General features: G+C 21.1%; 3 protein-coding genes across 6 annotated transcripts; 1 reads left to right on the top strand and 2 right to left on the bottom strand.

Moving 5' to 3' along the window:
- Positions 1-438: 438 nt before the first annotated feature.
- LOC122712922 lies at positions 439-2,132 on the bottom strand. Of its 2 annotated transcripts, none has more exons than XM_043932951.1 (6): positions 2,085-2,132; positions 1,788-1,882; positions 1,639-1,696; positions 1,079-1,544; positions 827-994; positions 439-695 (listed from the first exon to the last, which is right to left on the bottom strand). In XM_043932951.1, exons 1-6 carry the CDS (start codon positions 2,089-2,091, stop codon positions 557-559), a joined length of 933 nt encoding a protein of 310 aa, XP_043788886.1. In that variant the 5' UTR covers positions 2,092-2,132; the 3' UTR covers positions 439-556. The 2 variants fall into 2 exon arrangements, with proteins under 2 accessions (XP_043788886.1, XP_043788885.1); XM_043932950.1 differs by having other exon boundaries at positions 1,788-1,975; positions 2,085-2,097.
- A 618-nt stretch (positions 2,133-2,750) lies between these two features.
- On the top strand, positions 2,751-11,301 carry LOC122712918 (unextended protein). 3 transcript variants are annotated; one of them, XR_006346429.1, is made up of 15 exons: positions 2,751-3,223; positions 3,877-4,168; positions 4,277-4,426; positions 4,511-4,666; positions 4,781-4,969; positions 5,055-5,228; positions 5,824-5,995; positions 6,069-6,260; positions 6,355-6,501; positions 6,587-6,724; positions 6,823-7,095; positions 7,173-7,408; positions 7,489-7,728; positions 7,811-8,074; positions 11,171-11,301. XR_006346429.1 is itself a non-coding variant. In XM_043932947.1 (14 exons), the coding sequence occupies exons 1-14, from the start codon at positions 2,751-2,753 to the stop codon at positions 7,961-7,963; spliced, it is 2,979 nt and encodes a 992-aa protein (XP_043788882.1). In that variant the 3' UTR covers positions 7,964-9,188. The 3 variants fall into 3 exon arrangements, 2 of the variants coding, with proteins under 2 accessions (XP_043788882.1, XP_043788881.1); XM_043932947.1 differs by lacking the exon at positions 11,171-11,301 and having other exon boundaries at positions 7,489-7,722; positions 7,811-9,188; XM_043932946.1 differs by lacking the exon at positions 11,171-11,301 and having other exon boundaries at positions 7,811-9,188.
- Positions 10,911-12,940, bottom strand: LOC122712919. The gene has a single exon (XM_043932948.1). It carries the CDS (start codon positions 12,459-12,461, stop codon positions 10,911-10,913), a length of 1,551 nt encoding a protein of 516 aa, XP_043788883.1. The 5' UTR covers positions 12,462-12,940.
- Positions 12,941-13,282: the final 342 nt, after the last annotated feature.

Raw genomic sequence — 13,282 nt, 5'->3', positions numbered from 1 at the left:
ATATTTATTTATTTAATATTTAATTTTGACAATGCTACAATATAATATACATATTTATGTGTAAAGGCTTTTTATTTATAAGTCATTATATTGTAATAAAGTATCAAATAAATTGTACATAAGAAAATTCTATTATAATATTGTACAATTTATTATTATACATATATATATATATATAAATATAACTAGAGTAATTAATTTATACAATTTTTAAATAGATTTTTATCATACTTAAAAGATATGTCAGTTCAATAAAATTAAAAGATTATAAATTAGAAATAATATACATATTCTTTATCTTTTTTTTTTTTTGATATAAAATGATTTTAAAAAAAGAATAATATACTCTGTTTACTATTAATTCAATAAAAATTATGTTAAATTGTACATAACAATTATTTCAAAATTGATTAATTGCACACACTAAATTATAAATATTGTAAGAAAATGTAATATCAATTTGTCTTTTAAAATTTAAATAATTATATAATCATTAAATTAGATAATTTTTGCATTAACATTATGCTAGTATTATATGACATTTGACCCTAAATTGTCAATCATTTTTAAGGATTAATTCATTTTTTCCTAATGTCAATAAATTTGATATATAATAAGGTACAGGTGTAATAAGTATACGTCGTTCTATTAATTTTGTTAAACATGCAACAATGTTATGACTACGAAATTCCCATCTGAAATATATTTAAATGCATATAAAATCACAATTATATTGGAATTATAGAATACTGCATCATATTATAATTCTAATTGTAATATTATATGTTATGTTATATGTTATATATTCAATTTAAATAGAACTCACGTTGCACCTATATTTTCATTTGGTAATTTTGCCAATATATCTTTATGTGATAAAGGTATACTATGTCCATTTACAACAAGAACTTCTAAAATAGGAGGATTATCACCAAAACACGCTTCGGCATATTTTTTTCGTTGTTTTTGTTGAGTAAAATCTATACCTGTCTCCCTAAAATGTATAAAATATATGAAATAAGAAATATTTTTTTAAAAATTTTTATTATCTATCTAAAAATAATTTAAAGAAACTTACTTTTTATCAGGAGAACCATCTTTAAATATTAATATTTTATTAATATTTTCAGAATTCATTGTTCCTTCTTTTTTTTTCCAACATAATTCACTTAATGATTTAAGATCTCTACCCATTAATTTAAATCTTCTAGAATCTGTATAACCCAAACTTTTTACTATTGCTTCTAAAATCTCAGACGAAATTTGTTTTTTGGTAGAAAAAAAATATTTTTGACCCACAAATAAAGCAAAAAAAATTGGAATTGTATATTGAATTTTTCCTTTCTTGGTTTTACTTTCAGTTAAGGAAACATATATAATGCCATTGTGTGCATTTATTTTTACATTAATTTTCATACCTAATGAATCAAAATGATCTTGCATAATATTTTGAATTTCTCTATTTATGATATAATTTGTAACTTTTGTAGGTCCTATTAATGTGTAACCATACCAAACTTTTTTATTACTATGCCAACTTATATCTGAAAAATATAAATTTTATTATTTACTATGAAATAAAGTATATATATAAATAAATTTTATATATATATGTACACACTCATATATGTATATTACCAATTAATTGTAATATTGATAATCGATCTCTTAAAATTTTCTTCTGAAGTTTAGCTTCCTAATATAAATAAAATAAAAAAAATAATATATAACAATATATAATAATAAATAACACTGGTAAAACTATGACATTTACATATAAAACTTACAGTAATAACTATTTTAACAATTTGTGCTACATTAACTGATGTAAAATTTTTATGATTTTTAACCAATTTTGATCTTACATCAGTCCATGATAATTCTGGAAAAATTGGTATTACAGATGATTCTAAATCTTCAAATTTAAATCTTTTAATAACATTAACTATCATTTGTTGAACAGATGGATATCTTGCTAAAAAGTTAAATAATATAAAAATAATCTTAATCCATTAATATTTCAATATAACCCTTTTTAATTTATAAATAATAATTTATGATTTAATTAATCAAATAATACTAACCCGGCATTATATAAAATAAAAATAAAATAAATTGAATAATAAAATATCTTTAAATAACATTAAAATAGTAAGATTTATAAAATTTTTTCAAAACTTATCAAAATTTTTGACAATAAACATCATATATAAAATGGCAAATTATTATTTCCCGCCAAGACAAAAATAATATCATAGATTAGCTATAGAATAGATTTATCATCCAATATATTTTTGTGTCATTTGATTCAAAAGATAGTTTTCGAATTATATGCGAAATTATTAATTCAGAATAGAATGAGAGATATTAAAACGAAAAAAATGATAATTAAATATAATCAATTTATAATATATTGTTTATGGTATCTATGGATATTAGAAAAACTAAAGATAAATCTAGACATGCATTTTTATGATATATAATTTGGAAACTTACATGTTCTCTTTTTAAATTTCTTTTAATATTATTAATTCAATGAACAGTTGATTTTATTTTACAGATAAAACGACAAAAATTTTATAAATACAATAATATTATTTATATTTTTTATTTTTAAATCAGTAATTCAATTAATATAATATTCATTAAATTTCATGAGATGTTAAATCTACGCTACAATTAGTCTATGATAACGCGCAAGCGTAATACGAACATATGAGATTATAAATGCAGTACTACTTGACGATTTTATGAAGTTGTCACGGTGCACTTGTCGCATGATGGCGCAACATGTTGTTCGCTCAAGCACACCGGCAGCTCTTTTATTACTTATTTTTGTGACATCCAATTTAGCAAACGTTAATGCATTTACAAAATTGAAAATATCTAATAATTTAAGTGTCAAATCAGTGGATGTCTTTATTAAAAAACAGTCTTACATACGCGAAAATGTATCTACCACCTCAGGTTTTTTGATTGAAGTTCTTGGCACCGGTCTTGAAAATAATGTTTCATTACGTTGGTCACATACATTTGACAATTGCGATTCAGAAAACAAATTAAGTGCAGTTTGGATCTCACCAAATGGTAGTCGTGCGATATATAAGTTTGTCAAGGTTCCTAATTTTAAGGTTACCACAATCTATTTCTGTCTAAAAGTCGTCGGTGAAATATGGACCAATCTTGGAAGCAATTTTACTATCAGATTCCCAATACAATCAGAGTAAGTTAAATGTTAGATAACTTGAATTCTTATCCAATCCATCATTTAAAAGAAAATTTTTTTTTTTGTAAATAATAGACATTTATTATATGATATGTATTTATTTTTTAACAAAATGAAAATCTCGATATTATTAATGACTTAGAAATTTTTTTATAAAATATTATAATTATAAATATTAAATATAATTTCTTTATTATAATACAACGTTATAAAAGATTAGATATTTTATTCTATTTTATTGATGGTTTTATATTTAAATATTTAAATATAAATAATTTTAATTAATTACGTAAAAAATTAATTAAAAAATAAATAAGTAATTTCATTTTAATCTATTTCCGAATAATATTTTGCTTATATATTATATATTAGATACATTTTATATATTATATATTAGATACATTTTATATATTATATATTATATATTAGATACATTAAATATATAATTCTAAATATATAATATATAAACATCTATTATTTTAATTAAAATTAAAATAATATAATTATATTTCAGAAATAATAAATTTTTGCAAAATAAACTTTATTTAAAATTTATTTAAAAATTTTTCCTTAATTTAATTTTGTTATTATTTTTAATTTTTTTTAAATAAATATTAATTTAATTCATTTTTTGTATCAATTATTCCCAGAAAATATTTTCGTATGCGTCGTGCGAATTTATTAGGCATTGTCAATGATGATCCCAAAAATCTATTGACTGAGCAAATCCATACAGATGTATTTATTGAAGGATTGAGAATAGAAACATCAGAAAAAGATCCTAGTTATAGTGAAGATGGTATTCCAGAAATACTTGCTGGATCTAAAACAGTTATAAGGTTATTTGGTTTTGGATTCACAGAAGATACTTTAATCACTTTCACTGATGAACAAGCAGAAAGAGGCACTATTTGTGATAAAATTAAAAGCAATGAATTTTTAGTAAGCATTTCCAATTTATTTTCTAGCAAAAATATGTAATTATAATAATTTAATAATAATTTCTTATAATAACAATAAATAATTTCTTTAAAATATGATTTATAATAGGTAAAAAATGTAAGAAACAATACTGCAACTATTGATGTAGTATTACCTCTTGGTTCACCTTTTTACATATGTGTAAAACAACCAATATATGAAAAGGAAAGTCCAAATCTTCTACTCTTTAAACATCAAGGAACAGAAACATGGAATACTGTGAGTACTAAAATATAATAAAGATGAAATTATATTAAAAATTATTTTATTTTAGAAAAATTTATTAGAAATATTTATTTACAGATATACACATATGAAAAATTTTTGCCACTTTGGCTTAGTATTTTAATTATACTCATGTGTCTTACTTTTTCTGCTCTATTTTCTGGTTTAAATTTAGGATTAATGGCAATGGATAGAACTGAATTGAAGATACTTTGTAATACTGGAACAGAGAAGGTATTTCTTTTCTGTAAATGCTTCTTCCTAAATATTTCAATAAATTTTGTTTAATACATATAATTTTATAATAATTTAATAATTGATAATTTAATAATGATTTATTTATTAAAGGAAAAACAATATGCAAGAACAATACAACCAGTGAGAAATCATGGAAATTATTTGTTATGTTCAATTTTATTCTCCAATGTTTTAGTGAATTCAATTTTCACTATTTTGTTAGATGATTTAACTTCTGGATTAGTTGCAGTTATTTGCTCTACTCTAGCTATTGTGATTTTTGGTGAAATTTCGCCACAAGTAAGTAAACTAAATCTATAAAAATGTTTCATAATTACAAATAATTTGATAAATAAATAATAGATAAATTGCTTTATATCTTTAGGCTATTTGTAGTAGACATGGATTATGTATTGGAGCAAAAACAATTTATATTACAAAATTAACTATGATAATAACATTTCCATTGAGTTATCCTATTAGCAAACTTCTGGATTTCCTTCTTGGAGAAGAAATTGGTAATGTATATAATCGTGAACGATTAAAGGAACTTGTGAAGGTATGCAAATTGGAATAACTATTATAATTTTGCTTAATTTTCTATATTATAATTTAAAAAATTCATTATCAAAGATTTTTTCAAACTTCTTATTGTTATAAATTTTATCAGAATGAATATGGATAGATAATTATATTAACATCTAAATTCAATCATATATAAGTAAGATATAAATCTACTGATGTTTGTTTGAGTTTTTTATATTCTTCAGATATGTGTTAGATTACTTATCATTGAGAAACTTAATAAGATAACATTATATGCTTTTATTATATACTATATTATATACTTAACTTAAATAAAATAATTTAAATAAAATAACTTAAATAAAATAACTTTACATACTTATATACTAATTCAAATTAAATTTATCTTTAAAATTATATTTCTATTTCTAAGATAAATTTACTTATATACATATACATAATTTTACATATGTTATATGTGTTAATATATAAAAAAATAATTTATGTTTTATATTAATATCTATTAATTTTTTATCATGTACTTTATTCATATAATCCAATAATATTATTAAAGATTTCTTATTGATATATATGAATTATATTATATATATATTGTTCATTATTTATAGGTGACAACAGGATATAATGATTTAGAAAAGGATGAAGTGAACATTATTGCTGGAGCATTAGAATTACGAAAAAAAACTGTTGCAGATGTAATGACAAAAATTGAAGATGTATATATGTTAGATTATAATGCCATTTTAGATTTTGAAACAGTATCAGAAATTATGAAATCAGGTTTATATTTTATTTAAAAATAATAATAATTAATACACATACTTTATATTATTTATTATCGTCATTTTTTTAGGTTTTTCTCGTATACCAGTATATGAAAATGCAAGAACAAATATTGTTACAATGCTTTATATTAAAGATCTTGCATTTGTTGATCCAGATGATAATATGCCATTAAAAACTTTATGTCAATTTTATCAAAATCCATGCAATTTTATTTTTGAAGATGTTACATTAGATATTATGTTTAAACAATTTAAAGAAGGTTCATTTCTTTCAAATTAAATTGAATAATAGAATTATTAAAAATAATATTTTTATTAAAAATTATATATAACAAGAATCTGCATTTATTTTAGGTCATAAAGGTCACATGGCATTTGTTCAAAGAGTTAATAATGAAGGCGAAGGCGATCCATTTTACGAAGTAATAGGATTGGTCACATTAGAAGATGTTATAGAAGAATTGATTCAAGCTGAAATTATGGATGAAACTGATGTTTTTAGTAAGCCATATTTTGAAAATGTATTATTTCATGTATATTTATGTATTATTTCATGTATAATTAATTTTAACCATATCGTTTATAGCGGATAATAAATCCAAGCGTAGAAGACAAGCTAGGCACAAAATACAAGATTTTACCGTGTTTGCAGAGAAAAAAGAAAATCAACGAATTCATATATCGCCGCAATTGACGTTGGCTATGTTTCAATATTTATCTACAAGTAGGAAGAAGTGTTTTGATTTAAGAAAATATGATATTTATCTAAAATCTTATTTCAATACTCTTAAAATGTATCTGAGTCTAATGTATGATCCACAGCTGTAGATGCTTTTAAACCCGATACTATATCAGAAACTATTTTACGTCGTTTACTTAAGCAAGATATTATTTATCATATCAAAGTGAAATCGCGTGAGAAAGCAAGAAATGATCCAGCAGCGGTAATTTATCAGCAAGGAAAAGCAGTTGATTATTTCGTTTTAATCTTAGAAGGCCGAGTTGAAGTTACAGTTGGAAAAGAAAATATGATGTTCGAAAGTGGACCGTTTACTTATTTCGGCTCTCAAGCACTGACTGTCAATATTGGAATTGGTAACATTTATATTAAGTTCATTTATATACTTAAAATATTCAACATGTTTTATAAACTTATATGTAGAATTTTTCAGCCGAATCACCTACTAATACAAATCCTCAAACAGTGGGAAGTATACAATCGATAAATTTAGATTCTATGTTACGATATACATTTATTCCTGATTATACAGTACGTGCAGTATCGGAAGTATTTTACGTTAAAATTAAAAGATCATTATATTTAGCTGCAAAACGAGCAACTCTTCTCGAAAGAAGTCAAAAAGATTCATTACCTGGTCAAGAACAATTTGATGACGAAGTAGAAAAAGTTAGTTGCATAAAATGTGCATAAAATATTAATAGATAGATTAATATATAAATTTTTATTATAATAATTTTGATTTGTAGTTACTGCATTCTTTGGACGAAGACGATCGTAGTATGCCAGAATCTCCAGTATTACCTGTTGAAAAAGAGAAAGAAAGTAAAAAAGAAAAAGAAAAAGAAAAAGATAATGTACAATCTCCTGTTTATAGTGCAACTGCTCCAACTTCACCTGCTCCAGTCAGTGCTAGTCCAGTTACACATTCGAAATTTATCTCGTCATACAGTGATCATAATGGAAAACTTAAAAATTCACCTGTAAAGGTTACATTTAATTATTATAGTTTTATAATTTCAGTTTTATAAAAATATAAAATTTCATATTAAATTAATATATATGTTTTAGACAGCAATAATTAGTTTTGGTCAAGCACAACCTAAATTAGATTTAAATACAGAAATTCTTGCTCGTCAAGAAGCAAATAGAACTATATCTACAAAAAAGTTAATCGATGATGAAGAAAGAACAAATCTCCTGCCTAAACAAGAAGACTCTTAACGTTCGAGAAATAGTCGACAATATTTAAATGAGTCGACATTAATACTACAGGTATTAAACAACGAAGAGCAGGAAAAACCTCTATGACATACAATGCTATTATGGCATTAGGTACTTAATAAATTACTTAAATCTTTACCACAAAAGAAATTAATTTTAAGTTTTAAAAAGTTAGTTTGAAAGATATCCATATACAAATGCGATATTCTAATTTTAAAAGTTAGTACGCTCAGGGAAGGTTGCCAAAATTTCAGATACTCATATACATTCAATTATTCTTATAGTTTACGTAAATAACTTAATTACGTAATTAAAATTTAAACGCATTTTCAATCAATAGTAATAATTTTGTACATTTTTCTTTTTTCAATATTTTGTATTTTAAAAGAGCGGAACACTTACTGAAAATCGTATTATTATAGGAAATTTCATTTTCTATATCACAAAATGCACATATATTTTTTAATAATTCTTCTTGAACATTTGTAAATATCACTTTACCATACATTTTCTCATAAAAAAATTTTTATGAAATATGCATTTCGTTTACTGATGAAATACATATTTACATGACATTTCTTAATAATTGATATGAGCGATTCTCGTTGTTATGCTTATATCTTATGAAGCAAAAAGAGTTTTGAACAAACAAAACTTTAATGCAGTTGTGTAGCTTTACTACGTATATACTATAGAAATAAATATAAACAATAATTAGGTTTTTTAAATTTATTACGTTATTAAATTGAGAAATTTTACGTTTATTCAAAAACGTATTTGATCGAGAATGCGTTATGATAGGAAACTAAAAGAACACATCTGAATGTATATAATTTAAGATATTTTCCAGATCAAAAGTCTTTAAAACAATATTTTTTTTTTTAGTTAAATTGTTCAGTTAAATCCTTATAATATTCCTTGTACAAGTGTGAATAGTGTAAATAGAAGGAACATGTTGTTCCCATTTGTAATGAATTGAAATCCTCAGTATAAAAATACTATGTATTTTTATTCAGTGCCTTAAAAAATTTATAAACTATGTTTAATCGTGTTTAACAAAATGCATTTTAATAGAAAATAGATATAATTTCTAGAGTGAATTCATGTTATGTTCATTTAAATTTATTTACTATTTTAGTAAAAATATTATTAATTTATCATTCAGTTCTAAATAGAAATTTATTTTTTCATAAATTTTCGTTTATAATGTGAATATTTGTGTCCATTCAAGAAAATATGTTTAATAATAATGCCAAGGTACAATCTTCAAAAAAAATAATGAATTTTAAAAAGTTCGATATTTTAACAATAATATTTAATGTATATCTTTATTTTTTTTTTTAATATTATTTTCTATAAATTTACAAAAAATATATTTAAAAAAAGATATTCAATTTTTACATATTATAAATTACAATTAAATTAATAGTTTGGAATAATATTTGATAGAAATTTTTTTTATTTCAAGATATCTTTAATAAAGAAATCATATTTATGTAATAAGTTGTTAAACTTATAAAAAATTAAATATAATAATAAAAAAATTTTTTTTTTTTGTAAAGAAATTAATTAACATATTTAATCTAAGAAATGTAGAACAAGTCTACCATATAAATAATTAAGAATATAATTCTTTATTTAAATCACAATTTATTCCTCTCTAAGATTTAATAGATAAATTATTACTGCCATATAATTTTTTAAACTTAAAAATCATATTGTTTGTTTTAAATAATTTTCAAAGATGTATGACAAATTTAAAAGCAATATTATTATCATTATTTATAGATATTAATTATTTGAAAAATGGAATAAAAAAATAATATCTTAAATTATGAAATGTATATATCTTTTATTAAGATATTTTCATTACAAAAAAATATTCATTTTAGAATAGTATCAGATTTTAAAAAATTATTCAGATTATTTTTTACATAATAATATATTTATTATTTGAACAATTTTATATAATACGTTTGCATCTCGAAATTTTGTGAAATATTTTTCATTAATATAAAATATATAACGTAATTTAAAATATATTTTAAAATCTATATATTCATATTGTATATTATGTTATAATTAATGTTAATATTTAGAAAATGCATAACTTTATTAATAACTTTATAAATAATCAGGTATTTTATAGCATTTATCATTTTGCTTATTTTTTTTCTCCAATACTTAATAACATTTTGTTTTTAATTTAAAATAAACATTACATTTTTATAGTTCATTTAGTTTCATTATGCATTTTATTTAACATCAATATTTAAAGTACTTATTAAAATTTTTTTATATTTAAAGTTTATTATAAAAATTAATTAATAACGATGTGTTTATAATTATAATAACTTTAAGTTGTATTTACAATTCTATCTTATGATAAAGATTTAAATTTTATTTAAGAATATGAAAAAAAAAGTTTAAAATAACAACTATTTACATGCATTATATTCGTAATAATTTTTAGTTAATTATTAATTATTATATATTAGTGTGCCTATAAATATAAATGTATACTGCATACACCAATGATATAAAAATTATTTAATAAATCAAAATTTTCTTTAAAAAAAACAATTGCTATTTTAATACGTTTACAATTAAATTAATACATTTTATATTGGTGTATAGCGGGAAAATCATATGTAATTTCATTATATGTAGTTTCAACAATATTGTATAATCTATATATATTGTATAATTATAGAATAATGCATCAATGCATGTTAATAGAAATATGTATACGAAAAGAGAAAAAAACAAAATATTTACCAACATATTATATTCTAAATAAAGATACAATTTTGTTTTCAAATTATTAAATTTTTTTTTACTAATTTTAGTTAATAAATTAATATTTTATTAATTTGATCTACTAATAACATATACTTCAATATATTGTTATTGATAAGACATTGTAAAATAGTAAATTTTAAATCATTTAATCATTAAATTCTTTTCTTAAACTCTTTTTAATTTCAGATAATTTCTTCATATTAATATTTCCTTCTTGTATAAAAGTTTGAAGCATAACAATTTTAGAATTGATAAAATTAGAATTTAATCGTCTTTTTTTATGTTTACATTGTTCAAGAGAAGGATTAATTATATAATCTCTTATAAGACACCAAGGATATTTCTCTTCCTTAAAAGCTACTAAGTCTATTACAATTTGTGAAAAATTTATTGTTAAATTTTCAGGTATATAAATATCAACTATAGTCTCCTGATCTACTATTTTTTTCATGCAAAATAGATTTTGACATTGCAACTTGACATTAAGAACAACCCAACTATTTTTTGGCAACATATTATGAAAATTTGCTGACAAAAACAATTGGTTATCTATGTAATTAATTATTATTTTTGGATATAATTGTTCCTTATGTTTATGAGCATATAAATTTATTCTTTTCAATTTATCTTCTTCTATTGTTAATATCTCATTCAATGTTTGTAATTCTTGAGCTCCTTTATAAATTTTATCCATTATGAATGTAGCATTTTCTAACATATTAGAATGAAGATTAATCAAAGTATCATTCTCTATTAATAATGTTTTTTCCACAGTATTTATAGAAAGTTCTGTTAATTGCTTATCTATTGTTAAACCTAAGATTATCTTGGAATCATATGATTGTAAACAAGTAAAGTTTTCATCTTGAATTTTTATTTGATGAATATTATCAGTCAATAATTGTTTTTTTGCATAATATAAATTAGATTCATATGAATAAACAATCCATAATGTGTCTTCTGTCAAATCACTAAAACCAGCACAAATGGTTTGTATTTGTGTTCTTAAATAAATTGTTTCAAAAATAAGTGAATTATCTTGTGAATACATTATAATAATAGCATTTGTAGTAGTAATAAAAAATAATCCACCAACTTTAGTATTCTTTCGTATAGGTATTATATCTCTAATAAAATAGATACTGCTATGTATTATTTGTATAGTTTCATTTATTAATGTTAAAATCTTTAGTTTATCACCAACTATACATAAATTTTCTATGGTAGAATCATTATTTGTTAAAGCTTTCATAAAATCTTCTGCAACATTATTTATATTTAATGGATAAATACATAACATGCTGGAATCAATTTCCTTAGAAGAAAGTTGATATAACACTTTATTAGTCATTTCTCGTTTATTATCCAAATAAAGATATTCGTTTCTTGGTATTAATACTTCATAAAAAACTGTACCCATTCCAATCGCATTTTTACTAAGAATAGCAAATTCTCGATATCTCGAAAGTTTATAAATACCTCGTGGAATGCAAATTAAAAAAATTCGATCAGAAAAACATTGTATAGTTTTTATTGGAGCTGGAGCTGTTAAAACTTCGGCAGATATATAATTGTTATTCATATATGGAAATATTACAAGTTTATTTTGATCCCAACAAAAAACAGTTTTTTCACCATAAAATGTATGAATAATAAAATTTTTTGATACAAAATATGTATTTGTCGTAATATACATTATTGTGATAGTATATGATATTTATTATACGATATTATTTTTATTAGAAAAGTAATATCAATATGAATTCCAATATGAATGTTGATAATATTTTATTATAAAAAATATTTTGAAAATTTTTTTTCATAAAAATTAAAAATGAAAAAAAACATTTGAATTAGGTTAATTTTAAAGACGAAACATACGTATAACAAGTTTAATAGTTAAAACATTTTTTTCGCATTTTAATTGTTAATATAGAAAATAATAAAAATTTTAATTATTATCAGCAAGCGTTATATAAAATAGATTTAACATTTAATATATTTTTTGTTCCATACTTTAGGCACTGGGATCTCTTTTCTTATTATTTAGTGTTATTCTTAACTTACTAATTCGAATTAGAAGATTGCAATATTATAATTGATTGAAATTGAAACTAAATTTCAATATGAAATTATAAATGGAACATCCTATAATATAAATATAATTATGGAATATTTTTTCCATAATCCTATATGAAATATTGCACATTTTACACATAATTATATTTATATTAATTATATCATTCAAAGTATATTATATCAAGTTATTATTTTATATATATATATATATATATATTATATTCATAATGATTTTTAGTTAATTATTAATTATTGTGTACTAGTGTGCCTATAAATATAAATATATATTGCATACATCAATGGTATAAAAATTCTTTAATAAATCAAAATTTTTTTTAAAAAAAACAATTGCTAACTATACGTTATATGTATGTATATATATATATATATATATATATATATATAACTGAAAAATATGATTATTTTTTATTAAAGATT

The sequence above is a fragment of the Apis laboriosa genome, unplaced genomic scaffold (assembly GCF_014066325.1).
Source record: "Apis laboriosa isolate Shangri-la unplaced genomic scaffold, ASM1406632v1 scaffold21_cov150, whole genome shotgun sequence".
Classification (NCBI taxonomy): Eukaryota; Metazoa; Arthropoda; class Insecta; order Hymenoptera; family Apidae; genus Apis; species Apis laboriosa.
The sequence above is the reverse complement of the archived record's forward strand: the minus strand, read 5'-3'. Positions and strand labels throughout refer to the sequence as shown.

Excerpts from the sequence above, each read along its gene's own strand:
- LOC122712922 (XM_043932950.1), bottom strand. Across the intron at positions 1,697-1,787 it reads TTGTTAAAATAGTTATTACT|GAAGCTAAACTTCAGAAGAA; the intron begins GTAAGTTTTATA and ends TATTTATATTAG. Across the intron at positions 995-1,078 it reads GATGGTTCTCCTGATAAAAA|GGAGACAGGTATAGATTTTA; the intron begins GTAAGTTTCTTT and ends TATACATTTTAG.
- LOC122712918 (XM_043932946.1), top strand. The coding sequence starts at position 2,751 with ATGAAGTTGTCACGGTGCACTTGTCGCATGATGGCGCAACATGTTGTT. Across the intron at positions 4,427-4,510 it reads GAACAGAAACATGGAATACT|ATATACACATATGAAAAATT; the intron begins GTGAGTACTAAA and ends ATTTATTTACAG. Across the intron at positions 4,667-4,780 it reads GTAATACTGGAACAGAGAAG|GAAAAACAATATGCAAGAAC; the intron begins GTATTTCTTTTC and ends TATTTATTAAAG.
- LOC122712919 (XM_043932948.1), bottom strand. The coding sequence starts at position 12,461 with ATGTATATTACGACAAATACATATTTTGTATCAAAAAATTTTATTATT.